The following is a 20699-nucleotide window of genomic DNA, read 5'->3' as shown; positions in this document are numbered from 1 at the left end:
ACCAAGAAAATAATGGAATTTATAATTATTTCACGATCCTATTTTGGACTGATAATCTAATCTTATAGCTCAAGTTAATTTACTATATTCAAGTTGTTAAACGATACTTATCTTAATTATCTATATAATCAATTACAATGCTACCCTCTAGGGACTGACACCGTCCAATTGATCACAACAACTAATTACAATGCACACTTTCACATAGAGTTACAATAATAAATTGGGTTATCTAGCCTAGAATTACATAGGGATTTTTTAGCAACTAGCTAAGCCATTTTGCCTATACCTACAAAAATGGATTTTATAGCAGCTCGCTAGGGAACATCGCCCTACCACACTAGGAATTTCAACAACATTTGCCGACAAAAGGGTATTATATTCAATGACAACAAACAAATCTTAATAACCTTTTGTTAGAGTTAGGTGGTTTTGGTCCACCTGGGTTAGGTTCCGTCTACCTTTGGTCCACTGATGGGTTAGATATTTGGATTTCTGTGTTTAACAGATTTGTTTTTTAGGTTGTATTGGTTAGGCGTTTAACATGGTATCAGAGCTGGGCACTACATTCCGCGTTCAAATCCCGACGGAAGCAATAAGCAACGGGAACGATTGGTTTATCAAATTTAGGGAGACACATCACAAGTAATATTTTGAACACGACAACTAGATCCCAAATTAAAACTTCACTTATTCAAATATACTTGACCAAGTATCATCAATTGATTTTGAAATACATGCACTCAAATACTTGGATTTTGTAAGTTCAGCCCCACTTTATAACAATAACAACCGCTTTAAGTGCCAATGCTAGAATCAATGAAATGAATTCCAAAGTATGAGAGTAACGATACTAGCTCATCCACCTCCAGTTATTGTTACTAGGCCCTTCGAAAAACATCTCACCAGGGTGGGCAACGATGTGCAAGAAAATGCAGAAGGTTATCCAATCCTTCGTTAAATTTGTTTTATGGGTCAGACTCCCCTGCAAATGCTCAATGATGGAGCATTAAGCCATTATTAATCCAGATTCTTATCGCAAGTCGGTGAAGATTTTGGCATGAACTCGGCACTTCCTCGTCCTCAATTGGTTTTTTAAAAGTTGCTTAAAAAACAAAAAAAAAACTAGGCTCTGGTTGCCAATTACAGCGTTGAGAAACTCTGCTTAGCTCAAGTTACATGAGAAGAATCCTGTCCTTGAGTAGTTTACGGTAACGAATGAGGATACTGAATGGTTGACGCCATAAAAGAGATGGGCGTGCCAGAGATGCAGCAAAATTCATAGTTTTCTGGGTTTCTGAGGTACGCAGAGAGTAGTTAATGCCGCGTTACTATCCACTAAATCTTCAATTCATATGCAAGTCACAATCGCTGTCGCAACTAATATCGGATTTCCATCATAAAATCAAGAGGTTCACATCTAACGAAGGAGATCTGTCAGCAGACGTGCCATGTACGTAATATACTTGAATGTAGAAGTATTTGTTTTGATTCGAATTACTGTAACTATGAAGAAGTGGGTATATTCAACAGTGTCTCAGTTAATCGTCTTCGTCTTCGTCAACCAGGCAAAAATCAAAACCGAGTTCTCAGGTGGAAGTTTGTCACTAATCCAGAAGGTTGGAACAAAGGGTCAAAAAGGGCCATCTTGAGTGGACACGCCAACCGGACAAAATCAAAACCGCGTATTTGACCTTGAGAAAATGATTGTACATCCACCTTGCACTTGCAGGCTTGCATAGACCTACGTATTTAAAGTTTAAATTTCTAAAGACGAAGGTTCCTTTCCTTTTAAGAGTTCATAAAATGGTGGCTGCCTTGTAGTTTGCCATTCAAATAATAGCCGCGTTGGCATTTCAGAGTTTTGATCCCTATTTTTTCGCTCTGATTGCCATGACTCTAAATAAGCGTTCCTCTCCAATACTACTATTGTATTCTCTGAAAAGGTCTGTAAAGAGGCACTGCGTCGGAGTCAAAGCGAAAGTATCCCCCCTTTTTTTAATGTCTACGTTCTGAAAGTTCCGAAATTTGGATCAGGTATAAGAATTTTGTTCTGGGTTTGATCCATTCTTATCTTATTTCATCTTCTTTATCTTGAATCTGGGATAATATCTATAATCTGATCGCCAGAGCTAGTTCACCTTTTAGCCCAACATATTAAACTTCGAGTTTTCGAAGTTGGGATGCTTCTGAAGTCCTGATTCGACTCTTTTGTTCGTCTTTGTGAAATTATGGAGTTCCTATTGTGATTATTCTGAAGCTCTGGTACCGGCTTTTTGTTTGCCAGGTTCGAAGTGGAAATCAGTCTCGTTGGCCAAATCGGGATAACCCAAGTCGATATTTTTTTGGTATAAGTGAGATCTATCTTCCAGGGTTCTCGATCCAGTATCTCTATCTCAGACGTTGCTTCATTTGAGATGGGCCAGTGTTGCGGCAAAAGCAAAGTTTCAGTACCGGATGTTAATAGTTACACTGGTTTGAGAAATCAACACAGAACCCATGAACCAGTTCCAGCTTATCAGCACAAACAACCTCAACAGAACTCTTATCCGATACCCGAAAGGCGATATGAGCCTGCTTCGAAGCCATCTCCTATGGGCCCGCCTCCCAAACCTGTTCATGCACCGGACACCATTTTAGGCAAGCCATTTGAAGATATGAGATCCTTTTACACTCTGGGCAAAGAGTTGGGAAGGGGTCAGTTTGGTGTAACATATCTGTGCACGGAAAACAGCACTGGTCAGTCGTACGCGTGCAAGTCGATAGCAAAGAGGAAACTTGTCCATAAAAATGACAAAGAAGACATAAAGAGGGAGATTCAGATTATGCAGCATCTAAGTGGTCAATCGAATATCGTGGAATTTAAGGGGGCTTATGAGGATAGGCATTCAGTTCATCTGGTTATGGAGTTGTGCGCTGGTGGCGAGCTGTTTGATCGTATAATTGCCAAAGGGCATTACTCTGAGAGGGCTGCTGCGACAATCTGTAGGGCAATTGTGAATGTTGTTCACATTTGTCATTTTATGGGTGTCATGCACAGAGATCTCAAACCTGAGAATTTCTTGCTTTCGTCCAAGGACGAAGGAGCATTATTGAAGGCCACAGATTTTGGGCTTTCTGTCTTCATTGAGGAAGGTAATGCTCCATTTATTCTATAAAGAGCTTTTTACTGTTTGAATCGATAAGTAAGTCTTGGAGGGAACTAAGTCACCTTTCATAGAAGTATCGGGTTGTGAAATATTTTCAAAATTGGCAGTGTGAGTTGTTTCATGTCTCAATGAATATGCCCAAATTAGTCTTTAAGACAATTCCTTTCCTTGATTAAGTGCGAAGAATCCTCAGATCTTCATAGCAACTTTCTCTGTTCTAGATTCTTTGCTGGAGACCAGCACAATGTCTGTTAGACATTGAAGCTTCTGGTCTACCAAGTTTTATGTATTGTCTTTCTTTTTGGTATCTTAAGACTCTGAAGATCCTGGTCTTAGTTTCCATGTCTTGGAAAAGTAATATGGATGGATTCTGTGGGAAGAAGTTTCCTGAATTTGGAAACAGTGCTTCCGACTTATGTCCTGTATATCATACATTTTTTTTTTCTGTTTTGGCATTTGATCTTTGGAGATGTCTACTGTGAACCACCTTAGTGAAAACTGAAACATGGAAATTTGCAGCCCAAATCTGTGTGGCTGCCCTATAGTGAAACTTTAATTTAGATCTTCTGAGAATCTTTTTGGTCCAGTGTGGTGGAAGGCGATTGTATCTTTGGCTAGATCCATGCCCAGATGAGTGCTGAATAAGGCAATGTCTAAGCTGTAATGACTAGTGGGCAAAGTTGTAGTCAATCCAGTCAATCTCCTAGTCCTTCCTGGTCATGTTCCTCTTTCTTCCTTGTTGTTTCTGTCAAAACTTCCTTCCATTTATTCAACTTTTAATGTGTCTGAATGTATTTATTTATCTGAGTTAAGGCTGTGTATATAAATGTGCATCTGTATGTATGTATGTATATATAAAGATATTGATCTTGATATAGAGATAGATGTAGGAAGTAACAATCAGTACTTTATAATAGCTCATTTTCAGAATAAATTAATACTTTATAATATCTGGAATAAATTATTGCAAGGAAAATGGATGATCTTAGCCCCAGCTAAAATATATACATTTTTTTTATAACAATGAGAAAGTGAATTCTGCTAAGAGATACTAATGGGGGTGGGGGGCATGGTTCAGTGGGAAGCGAGGTTCCTACAGTGAAATGCTCTTGAGGAACTTCCTCCCTAGCCCAAGCATTAGCAATGATGTTCACACTTTTAAAGGAATGCTGCTATGAATCTCATAGGTGTTCAATCTCATCAAAATACATCAAGAAATGACTATGAGAGCACTTTCTCCTGCTAGTCCAGCTAAAGACTATAGTTGAATCCCCTTCCACCATTGGAAAGGTGGAGAATCTGCCTGTATAGAGTTGGAGACCATAGAAGAGCTGTCAACGCCTCTGGCTAAAATATAATTATTCATTAGAACCCGCTACTTTAAGAAAGGAACGCTTTTACAATGGGTGATGTCTTTGTATTCTATTACTTTCACAGGCAGGTAAGTAGCTATTTAGTTCTATCTTTATATAATCATCAAATAGTAGGAACCCTCCCTTCAAAATCTTTTTTTTTTTTTGAGTGAGGTAAGGAGAGCAGCTTGGGTTGGTGCAGATGTTATTATGCACATGTATGGTTTTCTCTGTGCAATTGTTGTTCTGAGATGCCATTCAAGTGTTTGAGGTGGTTTGGAGGACAATACTTGACTATTAGTCCAGGTTTAAGAGCAGTAACTTGGTTGAATCATCTCACTGAGAAATATAACAAATGCCTTGTGGCTGCATTCAACTAAGGTATGTCAAAACCCCTTTCCACTGGTTTGCACTGGGAGAATCACAACTGATACGTAGGTAGACTTCTATCTTTTGTTTCAGTTTTTCTTCTTCAATGACACCCGATCTTGAAACCCTTAATATTTTTTTTTATGAAGGATGTAAAATTGAAACCCTTAATATTACCTGAATCTGTACACACATTGATTGATCTTTTTGGATTTATATCACAAGTCCAGACTCAACTTCTAATGGATGTTGTAAATTTCATTCCTTTCCTTTTTTATAGTTAATAGTTTTGTTCACCAGAAGCAGTTTTTGTTCCTCATTCTCGCAATCTAGGATAGACTACCCCCATCATTCTGAAGATTCTTGGATGTGTTGGAGACGTAAAGAAATCATAATCACATATGGCACTAAAAGGGCCTTCCAAAATTTTAATTTTACATTTTCCATAATTTTTTTAATATACTAGATGATTAGGAGAACCTCAGAAGCATATGACTTAAGGAATGGGACCTGACTGCTTGGTCATCTTGAGAACTGTGATACTTCTTCACCTTTATGTTTTTGGAAAACGTAATCAACTTCAGTGGCTTTATTACATCTCAAGACTTATAAGACATTTTTAGCATTGAACGTCATCTGTTTTCCTGCTATCTTTATTTGCAGCCTTTTGGCAAGTAGGAGTCCAGGAACCACAGATTCCACTTGTTGCTTAGACCTCACACATACCGAGTGAGCTGGTTCTTCTCTATGAACTCCCTAATCCACCAAACTTAGGATTGTCTCCTGCAGGAATAGTCATGGAGCTTCTTGGTGATCTTAAGATCTAATGAGGGACATTTCATGATAGTCAAACATGGTCTGGAAAAGGTCCCTTATGATCTTGTTATGTATCTGCAATGGAACCTCAATAACTGGCACTGAGTTCAATTGGATGATGCAATCACTTGATATGACCCACAATTGCATATCCTTTTCATTGCACTCTGCACCGTTGCTTGTCTTCCTGAGGGAAAAGTGCTTTTTCCTGCATTATAAGTACTTCATTTTGTTATATGGTCAATGCTAGTATCCACCTCTCTAGGTGATGGGAGACTAAGTCTTCTGAGGAGGACCTGGAGTATATGTAACTGGTAAATCTATGTAACTCGAGAAAAATCTCAAACAAGTAAGCATAAACCAGTAAACATGCTTGAGTTGCAAGCTTGTAAAGACTTGCTTTATTGTGGTGGTTGTTGTTGTGCTCATCAGCTTTGAGTGTCTTCTTTTTTTTTTTTTTTTTTTTTTTGAGGCTTTGTAGTAAAATTTCACTTTCCTGAAAAACAAGAGGTGCGGAAATGCTACTATTCTCTCTCTAAAGCTATGAAGAACTAAATTCTCCAGACTTTTCTTTAAAATGGGTTTTTTTTTAAATTTCAGGAATAAAAGGGTTCTTTAAAAAATGCATTTGAATAGTCTTCCTGATGTGTGAATACGTTAGTGACTGCATATTGTAACTGCATTTGTCTATGGGCTTTATCATTATTACTTTCTTGCTGAGTGGATGATACCTCGTTGAGGAAAGACATTCTGTTTCACTGTTAAATCACCTATAGAATCATGAGGCACTTACATATTTTATAATCTTCTCAGGAAAAGTGTGCCGAGACATAGTAGGAAGTGCATACTATGTTGCTCCTGAAGTACTTCGGCGTAGTTATGGGAAGGAAATAGATATCTGGAGTGCAGGAATTATCTTATATATCCTACTCAGTGGAGTACCTCCTTTCTGGGCTGGTAAGAGTGACAGGTTCAGGCTTTCCAATGAAATTTTGTCACTGATGCTTGCTTTGGTTGATTGGTTCACAATCTACCTTTAACAACTTAATTGTATGGCTTCTACAGAAAACGAGAAGGGAATATTTGATGCTATCTTGCAAGGGGAGATTGACTTTGAAAGTGCACCATGGCCATCCATATCAGACAGTGCCAAAGATTTGGTTAGGAGAATGCTTACCCAAGATCCCAAGAAAAGAATCACTTCAGCTCAAGTTCTTGGTATGTAATGCGTTTTCCTGTATTTAGTGGCTATTCAATTCACTTGGCTTTTGACCTAGTTTGGTGAAACCTTCTTTCCAGAGCACTCATGGATAAGAGAAGATGGTAATGCATCCGACAAACCAATAGACAGTGCTGTCCTTTCGAGGATGAAACAATTCAGGGCTATGAACAAGCTCAAGAAGCTAGCACTCAAGGTATGGTCATAAAATGTTTTGGTGAAATCTTTGAATTTTTCCATGTAAAATATTATGATCTTGATGTGCCTTTGTCACTCTTCGCAGGTTATAGCAGAAAATCTTTCTGAAGAAGAGATCAAAGGGCTGAAGGCCATGTTCACAAATATGGACACTGACAAGAGTGGTACAATAACTTATGAAGAACTTAAGACTGGACTGGCTCGACTTGGTTCTAAGCTCTCAGAAGCAGAGGTCAAGCAACTCATGGATGCTGTAAGATAAATAACTAATACTTCCATAAAATTCACCACTCCCATGTTGTTTGTGTTAGCCTCTCTGTCTTCAAGCATATGTGCTTCAATGGGATTGCTCTGTTTTTGTTTTTTGCACAGGCAGATGTGGACGGAAATGGGACGATAGACTACATTGAATTCGTCACAGTTACTATAAACAGACATAAAATTGAGAGGGACGAACATCTATACAGTGCCTTCCAACATTTTGACAAAGATGGGAGTGGGTTAGTTCCTTGCTTTGTTACTCATTTTTTTCTCAAACAACTTTGTTATGTATATGTCATTGGGGCTTCTTATGGACCGTATGGAATAAAACCTTGAGTAAATATGGCTTGAGGCTCTAATTAATGAATTGACATGCAATACCTGAATTTGATCATTTGGACAACCACTAGATTTTATCACTAAAAAAATGAGGAAAGGGTGGATACTCCAATCGCCTGGGATTCCTGGACGTGGCAATCAGCTGTATGGATTCTTCAATCAGTTCGTCCGATGATGCCCTGAAGTGGATTTCTTTTATCTGATTGAAGAGTTAAGTCACTATACTATTACGATTAAAATATGTCCTGATTTTTCTCTTGGATTTGTTGTACCAGGTTTATCACAAGAGATGAACTGGAACTGGCCATGAAGGAGTATGGTATGGGTGATGAAGACACCATTAAGGAAATTATATCAGAGGTTGACACCGATAATGTAAGTACTTTTTACACCCATTTGGAAACCTCACTAGTAATAGATGATGTTGCTGCTAATTTTTGGCTTAATACCTCAGGATGGCAAGATCAATTATGAAGAATTTTGTGCAATGATGAGAAGTGGATCAACACAACCAATTAAGCTTCTCTAGATTCACGAGTTTATATGGACTTCTCTGATCTTATATACTGAACCCATATGCTTCTGCAGTGCCGAGCTTTAGTTGTGTCCCTTCGACAAATACATGTACTGGTCGGTGAGGCAGTTTACCCAAACTTTTTTTTTTTTTTTTTGTTGGTATAGTAAAATCTTGTGCATACACTTGAATCAAGAGCTGGGGGAAGTTGGCTACCCCATTTGTGCAATAGTTGCTTCCATCCACTGCAGTGTGTCATGCTTTATCCTTCACGAGTTTAGATTTGTCTTAGGTGAGATGGCCAATAATCCAGTCGTCACCAAGTAGTTTAGAAATTGGGTTTTCTTCTGTTTCTTTTATTTTTCTTCATAATCTTTTTATTTTGTTTATCTATTTCTGTTTAAACCTCAAAAGGAGCTTGTTTAGTTGTGTTTCCTTCTGGTGGCGAAGACCTCTCCGCCAGCTTTTGTCATGAAAACCAGGCTAATCACGCAATCCACAGAGGCTCTGGTTGTGAGGGATATGTTCCATCTTCCTTTGTAAATCTTATTGTTTATATATATATAAATACATTTTTATTAAAAAAATCCACAGAGGCTCTATGTAAATTAAATTACAATAGGGGCAGAGAGGCCTGATATAGTCAAGGGAAGAACATGTATCACGCTTTCCTGTTCATTCCATTTCTTCAGAGCAACCAAGCTCTGTGATAAGCTTATGCAGCTACCTTTCGAGGGTGACAGGATTTCACTCAACCTGGTGCAGTCTGAAGCTCTTTTGAATCATAGATGGGTTAAATTTGGCTTTATTTGTAACTAATTGGGTTGATTTTTAATACCCAAGACAACTTCAAAATCTATTCGTGCTTTCATAAAACTAGTAATTTCACCAGACTGAAGAAGGAAAAACGAACTGAACGTATGTTTGAAAGCAGAAATTTCTATGATGCATGCAATCAATTTCCAGGAATTTCCAGAAACAAGTCTAAGTCTATCACAGGCAACTTTGGTAGACCAAATCTTTTTTCTCTTAACGTGAAAAACTTCAACTTCATTGAACGTGAGCTACTCTCTTACTCTTTCAGTTATAAATGTCAAGTTCAACCCAGGTTGATTACAATATCACAACAAGCTTTCCCATTTTTAAAACTTGTCCTGTGTAATTGATAGCTGCTTACGCTGCATGTTTATGCTGATACTATGTTTCTACATTACCATTAAAAAAAGAAAAGCACTAAAGATCTGAAATGAAACAATCTTGAAAATATAAGAAAAAATAGAATAAGATGCAATGATATTTAAGCAATTAGTCATTTGATCAAGGAATCATGGTTAAACTAAATCAAAACACAACTTATGGGGAGTTTAATCCATTTTCCTCACAAAAGCTTTCAAATGTAAAAGTTTGGTTTATGTCAAATATTAGTAGCAGCTTTCAAATAATCTAGAAGTGCCTAGAAATTCATTTAAAAGCAGAAGAATTCAAAACAAAGAAAGGAACCTCTTTGTCTTCCACAATCTCTCACCTCTCCATTCTCAATGGGCCATTTCTCCATTTCTCGACTGCACACATGCTCACATTTCAATGATCTTTAATAAACAGTCACATGCGGCTGATTACTTTACTCCCCAACGCCTTGCAGATGACAAAATTTCATCTTATTAAGCACGGACTGCAATACAAGAAAGGATAAATTAGATGTCCACTTGCTAATCTTTTTGGGTCTGAAATTTTAATGGGTTTCATCTGCACATAAATATATGATCGAATGATGGAATCCAAGGTTAGTCTCATATTCTCCTGACACAGCTTGCATTTGAGACAGCCATATGAGGTCATCTTTCCACGTGAGGTTGTTTTTCTGTGCTGAGCTTGTAGTAATCTAATGCTCTTTCTTGCAGAGCATAATATGCACGTGTGCACACTTTTTTCTGTCTAGGAAAAAGGGTTGTTCTTCATACTTTCACACTCAAGAATGGAAATGGAAAATTACAAGTGATTGATTCTGCAATGTAGTTTCCTTCATTTTGTTGCAGAGATTTTTGTATTTTGTTATTACTGTTTTCTGGGTGCTCAAATTGCTCCAGGAAGTGCAGGATTTTGGTGGATGTTTCCATCATGTTCGTTTGGATTCTGATGCATTGTATTTCTTTTTCTCGGGACAAGTCTCTTTTGGATTGACAGGAGACCAGCAAAGAGGAAGAAACTTTCAACGACTCGACGCTGAAGCACGAGGCGGTGCATGGGGCTGCCGCGATGCTCTTTTACAAACTGAAAAGGAAATCTAAGCAAAGGGGCTTCACTGTCTCTCTCTCTCTCTCTCTCTGAGAAAAGACGCCACCGCGGCACCCCGCTTCATCTGTCCCTTTCGTACACTGTTCATATTACTCTCTTGCTTTCATTACCTGGGAAGTTGCAAAGGCATTTGCTGTCAACCTCTATTCACTAGATAAAAGTGACTTTCTTTGAAGTCTTCCGTTGTTGGTTTCAAGTTTTCTTCGTGCTGTTAGTCTGTTACAGTGATTTGTTATCACCCTGTTTCCATTTCGCGCTACCTAGTCGTTTTAGTTCTTGTGCGTGGAGCCAGTTTCTCTGATTCTTCCGCAACAGGACTATTTTCCGAACTCGGCTTTAAGAGGTTTTACCTCTTGGTTGTTTGCGTGCTTCGTGAATGGCTGTGGCTTTTTTATTTTTTTTGTCTTGAAAGTGAATGTTTTTGAGTCTCGCTTTCATGCTTATACGGCTTTTTGATATGTTTCTTTTAGGATTTTATATGAGACGTTCCTAAGCCTCTGCATGTGAATTGAGGTTTCAGGTTTAGTATATCTGGAACTGAATGTGAAAGATCATTCTTGATGTGGATTCAGTTTCAGGCTTTGAATTTTTTTGTTCCGTATTGAGGTTTTCGAATTGAAAGAAGTTTCAGATTTCACTTGCTCTTGTTATTGAGTTTTTCTTCAATGTCAGAGCTCCAGGTATGCACTGCTGTGGTTAAAACTCCTTCATTGTGTAGTAAAAACCATGGAATGGATCTTGTATCTGCGGACTCTTCTTTACGAAACAACGGTTTCTGTCCATGTAATGAAATTTCTGCTCCTAAAGTCCCTTTGGTTTGCAAAGAAAGAGAAGCAGATGGAACCGGTCTCGTTAATTCTGCAGAGATTTCGGCTGAATTAGAAAGAGAGCGCCAAAAGAATGCCGAGTTAACGGAGAGGATATCTTTTCTGGAAGCCCAAATACAAGAACGAGAGAACGCTTCTCTCTGCGTAGCTGAGCAAGTATGGTAGATATATCACCAAGAAAGACGTTCTGTTGTTCCTTCTGAGTATGGTACTTCTCTTATGTTGAAACTTAAGAGAAGTATGATTTCTGGGAATTTCAATTTTCAGATAGTGTGAATAGTTTTGGAGGACTGTTAACAAATAAAAGACAGTAAGGGCTAAATATAACTGTAAACGAACCAATTCAATGTTTAAGAGATTCCATTTTGATTGTTGAATGAAAAATTACTCATGATATATAGAAACTCATGAAGAGAACATAGATTCTTCTTGACTAGTATAAACAGGGATCATGGTTGAACAGAGGATTTAGAATATAAAAAATTTCATGATGAGATTCTCAAAATTTTCTGTTCTTTGTTTTCCATGCTGTCTTTCAGTGGATTGTAGTGTCAAAGATCTTTTCAATGAAACATTTTTGAGCCTCATATATACTCCATTGCAAAGATGTCGTTCAAGGACTTTGTTCAAGTTGATAGTTATTGCTGTCAAAAGTGGTATCATTTAACTTGTATTGAAGCAACACTGCAAGTGTTTGCTGTGAAACTTCAAAAAATGTAGTGTTATACTAAAAATAGTGCAGACTGCTTGGATAATTGTGAATAGAAATGTTATGTTGATGCAAGTCCTTTTGTAACTATGTTAGCATAATCGTAAGAAACTGTTTAAATTTTGAACGGACTGGCTGCTGATTTTCACAGTAAAATAGGTTGCATAGCACCTTTAAAAGTTTGAATGCCCTCTGTGCAGCTGATAATGCAGGCTATCCTGACGAGTTTCAAGTGAAAATATCAGGCCAGTGTTTTTCAGTGGCTATTCGAGTTCATAATTGTTGAAGTCAATTGAAGTGAAAAAGTTCCTGTTCTTTCTTGTCTTATCCTTGTTACAAATGGATGATAAGGTTCATGTATAGAAAATTCTGGTATCTTGAGACAGCTTCTCAAATAGAATTGAACTACATTGGACCAAGAGCAGTTTCAGCAAATGAGCTAAAGTTGAACATCAGTATGCACTTGATCTCAGTTGACAACAATGTCCGAATTACCTGGTTCTTGCTTAACTAGGTCTGGTAGATATAAAAAGAGTTGAATAGTAATCAGGGGACATCACGAGCGACTGATACCTGGACATACTCTCCTATTAAATCTGTCCCTAAAACTAGTGCTGAGTCTGATGGTATACTAACTGTTCTTCATTTGCTAGCACCCTTAGTCCCACCACTGTGGAGTTAAATGATTAAACACAACCATTTTTCTTGCACATGCCCTTCTTGCCCAACGTGTTTTCCTCCTCTTATTTCGTCCCTGCAACTCTTTCTGTGAGATACTTTAGTCAAACATAGTCCTTCCATAATACCGTTTGTCTGATTCCTTTGTGAATGACTTTCTGTGTTTGATCCCACTCAATATCATCCTTTTGTTGTGTTTTTACCGTTTCAAAACACTTGAACATTACTGTTGTCCTTCTTACCTTTTCGCTTAAATAGATAGGTGAATCCCTTCTATATTGTCTTTGTTTTGCTAACAAATTCTCTTGGATGTTTATCTATAGCAATGGATATGAAAGTTGAGAACCTTTGTAAAATTTCTGTCATAGTTTGGCATTTGGTGTCAAGGAAATGCATTTGCCTTTCTCTTGTTACACCGGATCTAAAGATCTATATTGAAAGTACATTGAATTGGGTCTCATCTCTATCTTCTTTATATTTCTTATTGGACCTCTTCTTGAGTATTTCAAAATTGTTTTCATCAGGATGCTTTCCGCGGTTCAATATACAGAAGCCTCAAAAAGTTCAAGAGGCGAAAGATAGAAACAAGAGAAGATGAAGCTAGAGTAACAGAAGCTCCTGCAGAACTGGATCCACTGAAAAATCTTCATTCTGCATATGCTGCATTGAATGTTCTGAACCAACATGATCACCTAGTCAATTGGATGGGCATGGATGAGATCTATTTTTTGAAATTTGACAAAAATAAGGAAGGAGATTCTGCTGTAGATTGTGGAGATAGTGATGAAAGTGATGATGATGAGTACTGTGATGAGGAAGATAGTGACATAGATGACAAAGAGAGGAATGGGGAGGACAACAATCTAGTGACCAGTCCATTAAAACATCATCTAAATTTTCAGGAAGAATTTCTTGATGATGGAAAGACTGAGGGTCAGAGGAATCATTTGGCGCTGGATTCGTGTATGATGGATGTTGTAAAAATCAACAGGAAAGAGGCCATGAGAGTTCGAAGGGAAAATGGCTCCCTCGAAATGCTGATCTCAAGTGAGGAAATTGGAGAGAAAGGACATGGGGATGGTGTAAACTGTAGAAAACCCCCCAAGGTGGCTTTTTGTCCAAAGGAAGTCCGAAGAATAATGGAGTCAGAAGAACTTACATTAAGAAATGCTCAGTCTCACACCATTCGCAAAATTATTGTTTTTGCATCACTCGGCATCAGGCATGGATGTGAAGATATGTATGAATTGGACTTCAACGATTTCAAGATATTGAGGAAAGGAGAACCATATGTCTCACCAAAGGATCCTGGGGTAAGGAAGTTTCTCTTTTTGAAACCATTCAAAACATTTTTCTCCTTCCAAAGTTGTGAGTGGTATATAGCTTTCAATTTACAAATAAGATATTATTTGAAGTCCATTAAACCTGCAGTAGGAGACTTGGAAGAAGTTGAATAAGAATAAATATTTAAATTTTAAGATTTTTTTGTTCTCTTCTATCTATTTCCTAATCTTGGGGGTTTATGTGGCATTTTTGTCTTTTTTTTGTTTTTTGTTTTTTGCTGATTGAGTCAATCTCAATCTACAGGAGTTTCATATAGTCTATTGTGTTTTATTCTTCTTGCTCTTCTCTGAATTAGTTCCGTTGTAATCACCAATCTAAGTTGTTAACAGTTAGTAAATCATGGCTGAAGATACTGTATTTTGGGTATCAACTTTAGTGATATTTTAAGTGTTGTAGAAACTGTCGTCTTCTGTAATTTGGACTATTATTCTTTTGTGAGTTTATTCTTTCTAGTAATTCAATTTTTTGGTATACTTGCCAACACTTAGTAACATATGTGAAGGAACACGTTTTGTATGAGCATCCTGGTGCCCGGAGGAAAATCTTCTACCCAAACCGGCAGAATCCAATTTTCTGTCCTGTTAAAATACTGGAGGAGGAGAAAGACATGCGGCCATCGGACCCTAGCTGCCCGTCATATTTGTTTCTTTGCATTAAATATGGAGGACGAACAAGAAATCTTCCTCAAAATGAGTGAGTGTAATTCTTTACTTTATTCAGTATTTTATCTTTTCAGCGTTTCACAATACAAAAACCAAGTTTCTCTGTTGTAGCATGTCAGAGCAGGATTACTTCTACTTCATCCACTATAGTTGAACTGAACTGCCTAGTATATTTTTATAGGTCTTGACAACCACCAGAAAATACTAGGCTGTTCAGTTTCATGCTGAATGGGCATCCAACTACCTATCCTAGCTCAAAATACCACAACTTGGGAACTTCAAATTATGTCAATCAATGTTTACAAGGACATACAAAGTGGATGAAATCTTTGTTCAGTGCATGATGGTATAGTTGTTGCCTTTGCTTGTGGCTCACTTAGCACCATCATTGTACTAGATTCTGCTGCTGAGAGTGTTGCCTAAGTTTCTCTTTCATATGTGAGAAGCTTCAGTTGAGAAATTGTCGATTTTTAGGCCTTCTAAGTAGGTTATTGCAAAAGAATGAGCAAATTTAACTCCTTACTTTCTCATGGAAAAATGAAATTCAGAAGCAGGCCCATAATTAGTACAAATATTTAGTCACCAACTTAGTTATTAGGACAACTTTATAACGTTTATGTTTTCCACCTAATGTATAAAATTGTGTAATGCATGTATATCAGGTATGTCAGGCAGAGAATGGGGCGTAATAAGCTCAAGTCTTTTGGCCCACTTACGTGTAAAATGGCACTACTTATACATATTAGAAGTGGCAGCTTCTTCTTCAAAGCCTTGGGTATCACACTTTTATTCATGGCTGGTTTTCCTGATGATCATGTTCGAAGGGAAACAAAATATAGGAACTTGGACCTGCTTCAAAAATATTACAGGTACCCAGATAATGTCCTTATAGATTTTTTTCAGCGGTTACTTGTTAAAGCATTTCACTTTGAACTTGTAAGTTGATGCTTGCACATCTTGTGAGGGTTCTAACAAAGTATATGTCATGTTATCAATCCTGGTGCAGACCAGATGAAGATGCAGAAGGGGAGGAGTTGTTTCGTTCTTGCCCGACAACTTGTGAGATGGTAAGAACCCACATTCAAATGATAAAAATTTCCAAATTTTATTAGGTCTGCAGCAATCATGGCTGTTGATTAATTGGCTTTTTTCTGGATAATTCACAAAAATATCATTTCACCATTTATGGCAGTCCATTGGAATGGTTAATCAGTGGGTAGTTAGAAAATATTTAAGGGGGTTTGTGCAGCATTCTCATCCTGAATCATATTTGAATGTGATTATTATCTATTGGAGGTGAGATCACATTCCTCTAATCATTAACCTACAGTTTTGGAGTTTGATCTTTGTTAAATATATACCTCAAGTTTATTAGTATCAGCTATTTTTGTCTCCATCAAGCTTATGGTATGTGGACAGCAGACAGCAGAGTTCAACAGTCATAGAAGAGGACAATTTTGGCTGTTCATTGTATTCTTCCAAACTCTCTAACGAGTGCTTAGAGAAGGTCGAGAGAAATAGACTTAGGGTCTGTTTGGAACCCCTAGAAAAAAAAAAGAAAATAATAATTTGACCATTATTATTCCAAAAAATAGTTAGTGAAAATGAAATAATGATCAAATTCTCTTTTTTCTAACTATTTTTAGGAATAATAATGGTCAAATTCTTATTTTCTTTTCTTTTCCATGGGGTTCCAAACAGACCCTTGGGGTTGGGCAAAATCTGAAGAATTTATGAGGTTTGCATTCTAGTGTTCCATGAGTTTTTCTCAGTGAGAACAAGGCTACATATAATATGCAGGAACTAGAGGTTGGTGTGTCAACCCTGCCATTTTCATGTGGGATACAATTTTCTGATTCTCATTTTGGGTCAGAATTAGTTTTTAATTCTGCATCAACCTTGACTATGTATTTGTGAGGTGATCTTCAGAACACTTGCTTAAGCAGTAGTTAATCACAAGTTCGATAGAACAAGATAAGGTTCTACCTTCTTTGTGCAAACTAACAAGTCCATCTTCACAACAGGTCAATCCCATTGCTCAGCAGCCATCAGGGAAGGCAATGGCAGCTGCAAAAACTTGTGGCAAGAAACAAGCAGCTTCAACGACAAAGAGTCAAAATCCACCAAGATCTTCTGTCCCAACTAGTTCTTCAGCCTACACACCTCCGGTACAATTCGGGCTCATGGGTTATGCCGCTGTTCCCACTCAAGCACTCTCAACCCAACCGTCAGTCCAGTCCCATGCCGATCCCTCACTACTCATGGGTCAGGCTCCACCGCCGTATCCAGTGTTTCCACCATATTCTGTGAACCCGTTCTCTCCAGTTCCCTTTTGGCACTGTCCTTACCCGTCTGCCTATGGATATCGCGCATTCCCTCCGGTAATCAACTACGTTTCGCAGCCTTATTACACCCACTCTAGTCACCCTCTCATGTCCAAAGCAGTAAAGAATACTGGGAAGAGGGATGGAGCATTGGAAGAAGCAGATGGGGATTCTGATAGTAGCTCTAGTGGCACTGAACAACCTGTAATACCCAAAAATTGTTAGTGTACCTGCTCTTGATATGAAGTCACATGAAAGCCGGTATTTCCAAACTCTGAGACGTATTGCTGGTAGATATTATCTTGTTTTCAGGAAAAGTGAGTAAAAGAAAAGAGATTAAGACGTAAGTAAGGCAAACTCAAAACCTGTTCAGGATGGTAAGAAAGCAAAAGAGCTTTGATTAGATCAGTGATTAAAATCAAATTAAAGTAGGCCAGAAGGGTGGAACACTAGCATCCAATACGACTCCATATATCCCTTCTGGTCCACTCATTTTACTTTTCATCATAGGATTCCACTTCGCATGAAACCTTGTATAAAGACAGAGACGAAAGAGAAAGATTGATGCATGCGCTACTATGATCCATAATGCATAATGCTGTAACATCATCGTTCACCACCATCGTTACATACATACCCCCTCCACTCCTCGCCCCGAAACAAAGCCAAAAGTGAAGAGAACAGCCCCTACAATGCTACCTACTACACATACCATCATCACCATCATCCATCGGCGCACCTTCCCATCACTAGAGAAACCCTAATCTTATTTTGGTGACACGAACGGAGAGAGGAACACCTCCAGTCCGGTTCAGTGCTTGTTGGAGACGCTGCACTGCTTTCGGATCTCGCCCTTGGTGCCGGTGAGCGGGTTGTTCTCGGAGAGGATAGTGATGGCCCGGGCGAACTCCTTGAAGAAGTAGTCCTGGCTCTTGGCCATCTTCTTCACGTAGGGTCGGGTCAGTTTGTCGTAGGCGAGCTGGTGGTCCACGATGAGCAGGCCCTTGTTGTCCAGGATGTTCCGATAGTAGTTGTTATCGAGGACCATCGGAGTTCCGCGATCGTTTCGGACGTACTGTACCGCCTTCGGGTCTGGGATGGAGTCCGGGCACTTGTGCAGCATGTGCTCGACATGGTCTGGGTTCAGCTCCGGCGCCACCTCCGGGTACAGCCGGTGGACCAGCTTCACGCAGTGGGTCCTACCCACGCTGTGGGCTCCTGTTCAACATCCACATTATCATGTTAACATCATCATCCGTGGACACGTATGAGATAGGTATCATGGGTAGGGTGGAACATTACCGAGGAGGGCGACGACGCCGGGGGTATCGATGCCCATGGCGGCGAAGCGGTCGAGGACGACGGAGATGCTCTCATTGTGGTCGGGAAGGTACTGTTCGATGACGTCTGAGCGGCTCCTCCGGCCGTCTCTTCTGCCGGTTTTCAAAGGAATGTAGGGTCCGCCCAACTGGATTGCACAGTTTGAAACAGATTGTTCAAGTTCCAGAGAGATTCATATCGTTTTCAGCCGCATTATCCATTTATTGGCAAGAAAATCCATTTAACAATAATTTACAGAGAGAATAGCTAGTAATTAGAAAGATCAGAAGAGGAAAATGGAAGTCAATGAAAAGCAGGGGAACATGAATCCGTTTTATGTAAGCCATCAGAGACGGGAAAGAGAGGGGGGAGATTGTCTGGATGAACAGAGAGAAATTAGAGTAAGGCATGATCCACTCATACCAGAAAGTAGAAACCTTACAAGAAAGGAAATTTCCACTTAGATTGTTATAGAAAATAAAATCTGAAGGAGGTAACTATAGGAAAAATTATGGAAAACAGGATGATCTGGAAGTAAAGAAGGAAGCAAAAACTAACGAGAGGAAAAGGCAGTCTTTTTAACTTCAAAATCGAAGATCTAAGGAAATTAAGACAATCTTACCGAGACAACGCCATCCCTTCCAGATAAAACCAGGATATCTGCACAAGAAACCACTCCAGGGCACTCCCTCTCGACAGCTTCTTTAATAGTATCAAGGTACCTGAAATTCCTCAGCCCAAAGCTCCTGTCAGTCTCCTTCTCGGACAAGGTCCTCCTCGTGGAGTCCAGCAGCAACGAAGCATCGCACGACTAGCCAAAACATCGACGGAGAAACAACAAATGAGACGAGAAACACAGATCCTCACCAGAAAGTAAGTAAAAACAGAAAAAGGAAAAGATCAAAAGAGCAGCAAGAACTCCAGTTCGTGCATAAATAGTTATCCTCAAGTTCAGCACCTGAACAGCACAGTCATGGAAGATGTTCCTTAGCCACGAAAACGCAGTGTTCTTGTGGCGCTTGTACAGAAGCTTCACTTGCTCCTTGATGATATCTTCAGCCTGTGGACAAGAGTCCTTATAGAAGTTCATGACAAGGCCCGGGTCTTGCTCCTCATTCTCTGCAACAGCAGGCGTCAAAGCGAGAGAAGAAAGGGAGAGAAGAGCGAGGAAAAAGAGAGTGGAGGACGCCATTATCTTCTCCTGCCGAGATTGAGTCTGCTCTCAGCCTATACTAGGCTTCTTAAATAATGCAGAAGGCACTCCAGAATGAGAGGTGAGAGGTGTAAGGAAAAAGAGAATTTGTGGAGAGACTCAGAGAAGTGGCAACGGCATCAAATTCTGGGTTTCGGGTTCGGATTTCGGACACTTGTTACGCATACGAGAGCGTAACGGCAGTTAATTTTGACTTTCATGGCGTCGTGGAGTGCTAGGGGAACTCGTCGGTTTTTGTCATTTCTATTTTATTGAACTTACTTCCGGATTAAGCCCTAATTTTAAATTTACCAACAAAGCTTTCAAGTATACCTGTATAATGTGTTAAATTGGGTCGAACTCCTTTTTTCTAAAATGATTAGTCTATTTAATAATTTTTTTAATTAATAAATACAAGATCTTTGATACTCACTAATATATATGGGACTATCTTTTTAACACCCCCCTTCACGTATTGGCACGTGGATAATTTGGGTAGAGACTCCTCATGTAATGGTACATGGATAATTTTGGGTGGATGCCCAGATACGAGAACTTTGCTCTGATACTATATTAAATTTGTGTCATAGCCCCTCACATGCCACCACATAAAGGGTTTTTACCCAAATTATCTATGTGCCTATAGTGATGTAGAGGGTAAAAAGATAGTCGTATATACATTAATGAGTATAAAAATCTTATATTTATTAAATAAAAAAACTTTATAAAAGGTAACGTTTTTAATGGGAAGAATTGATCATGATTAGCCAATCTTACTAAAGAAATGTAAACCAGTGACCCATAATTGTCTCGTACGATGGACGATGGAGGACGGATACCTTTCAATTTAAGCCAACGCGATCGACAATGAAACTTCCCCCCTACAGACCCGTCGCTGTGCAGAAAAATCGAAGCATTCCTATTCATTCAAGTTCTTCCTTGTACATTACCCTCACAAGATAATTGCATTTTTAGTTTTTCTTCTCAACAGAGAACAGAGGTTTTTTCGCCCAGAAACAGACAATCAACTGTGAGACCGTCTTGCCTTGATCAGGATCACATCCCTTTGAAATTATTGAGCAGCCTCTGATTTAAATCGAGATACGATGAAGGAGAAAACAGCAAAAGATG

General features: G+C 38.8%; 4 protein-coding genes across 4 annotated transcripts in view; 2 read left to right on the top strand and 2 right to left on the bottom strand.

Moving 5' to 3' along the window:
- The window catches only part of LOC137965725 (protein translation factor SUI1 homolog), a 53389-nt gene that overhangs the window by 16607 nt on the left and 16083 nt on the right, over positions 1 to 20699 (bottom strand). The gene's annotated exons all lie outside the window — the stretch shown is intronic.
- LOC137966110 (calcium-dependent protein kinase 2-like) lies at positions 1836 to 8508 on the top strand. The gene is made up of 9 exons (XM_068812601.1): positions 1836 to 2037; positions 2288 to 3135; positions 6500 to 6643; positions 6752 to 6904; positions 6986 to 7101; positions 7189 to 7356; positions 7476 to 7603; positions 7979 to 8078; positions 8158 to 8508. Exons 2-9 carry the CDS (start codon positions 2418 to 2420, stop codon positions 8230 to 8232), a joined length of 1602 nt encoding a protein of 533 aa, XP_068668702.1. The 5' UTR covers positions 1836 to 2037; positions 2288 to 2417; the 3' UTR covers positions 8233 to 8508.
- On the top strand, positions 14671 to 17297 carry LOC137965108 (uncharacterized). The gene is made up of 4 exons (XM_068811511.1): positions 14671 to 14763; positions 15395 to 15601; positions 15739 to 15799; positions 16757 to 17297. The coding sequence occupies exons 1-4, from the start codon at positions 14678 to 14680 to the stop codon at positions 17279 to 17281; spliced, it is 879 nt and encodes a 292-aa protein (XP_068667612.1). The 5' UTR covers positions 14671 to 14677; the 3' UTR covers positions 17282 to 17297.
- On the bottom strand, positions 17607 to 19627 carry LOC137965107 (peroxidase 42-like). The gene is made up of 4 exons (XM_068811510.1): positions 19335 to 19627; positions 18999 to 19187; positions 18359 to 18524; positions 17607 to 18274 (listed from the first exon to the last, which is right to left on the bottom strand). The coding sequence occupies exons 1-4, from the start codon at positions 19566 to 19568 to the stop codon at positions 17868 to 17870; spliced, it is 996 nt and encodes a 331-aa protein (XP_068667611.1). The 5' UTR covers positions 19569 to 19627; the 3' UTR covers positions 17607 to 17867.

This window comes from Aristolochia californica, unplaced genomic scaffold, assembly GCF_029961685.1.
Source record: "Aristolochia californica isolate CCGP_79_NKW_82.1479 unplaced genomic scaffold, dmAriCali1.0.hap1 SCAF_5, whole genome shotgun sequence".
Taxonomy (NCBI): domain Eukaryota; kingdom Viridiplantae; phylum Streptophyta; class Magnoliopsida; order Piperales; family Aristolochiaceae; genus Aristolochia; species Aristolochia californica.
This window is presented reverse-complemented; position numbering and strand designations above follow the sequence as displayed.

Excerpts from the sequence above, each read along its gene's own strand:
- LOC137965108 (XM_068811511.1), top strand. The coding sequence starts at position 14,678 with ATGCGGCCATCGGACCCTAGCTGCCCGTCATATTTGTTTCTTTGCATT. Across the intron at positions 15,602-15,738 it reads CTGCTTCAAAAATATTACAG|ACCAGATGAAGATGCAGAAG; the intron begins GTACCCAGATAA and ends ATCCTGGTGCAG. Across the intron at positions 15,800-16,756 it reads GCCCGACAACTTGTGAGATG|GTCAATCCCATTGCTCAGCA; the intron begins GTAAGAACCCAC and ends TCTTCACAACAG.
- LOC137966110 (XM_068812601.1), top strand. The coding sequence starts at position 2,418 with ATGGGCCAGTGTTGCGGCAAAAGCAAAGTTTCAGTACCGGATGTTAAT. Across the intron at positions 3,136-6,499 it reads TTCTGTCTTCATTGAGGAAG|GAAAAGTGTGCCGAGACATA; the intron begins GTAATGCTCCAT and ends TAATCTTCTCAG. Across the intron at positions 6,905-6,985 it reads CACTTCAGCTCAAGTTCTTG|AGCACTCATGGATAAGAGAA; the intron begins GTATGTAATGCG and ends CCTTCTTTCCAG.
- LOC137965107 (XM_068811510.1), bottom strand. The coding sequence starts at position 19,568 with ATGGCGTCCTCCACTCTCTTTTTCCTCGCTCTTCTCTCCCTTTCTTCT. Across the intron at positions 18,525-18,998 it reads GAAGGGATGGCGTTGTCTCG|TTGGGCGGACCCTACATTCC; the intron begins GTAAGATTGTCT and ends TGTGCAATCCAG. Across the intron at positions 18,275-18,358 it reads CGGCGTCGTCGCCCTCCTCG|GAGCCCACAGCGTGGGTAGG; the intron begins GTAATGTTCCAC and ends GATGTTGAACAG.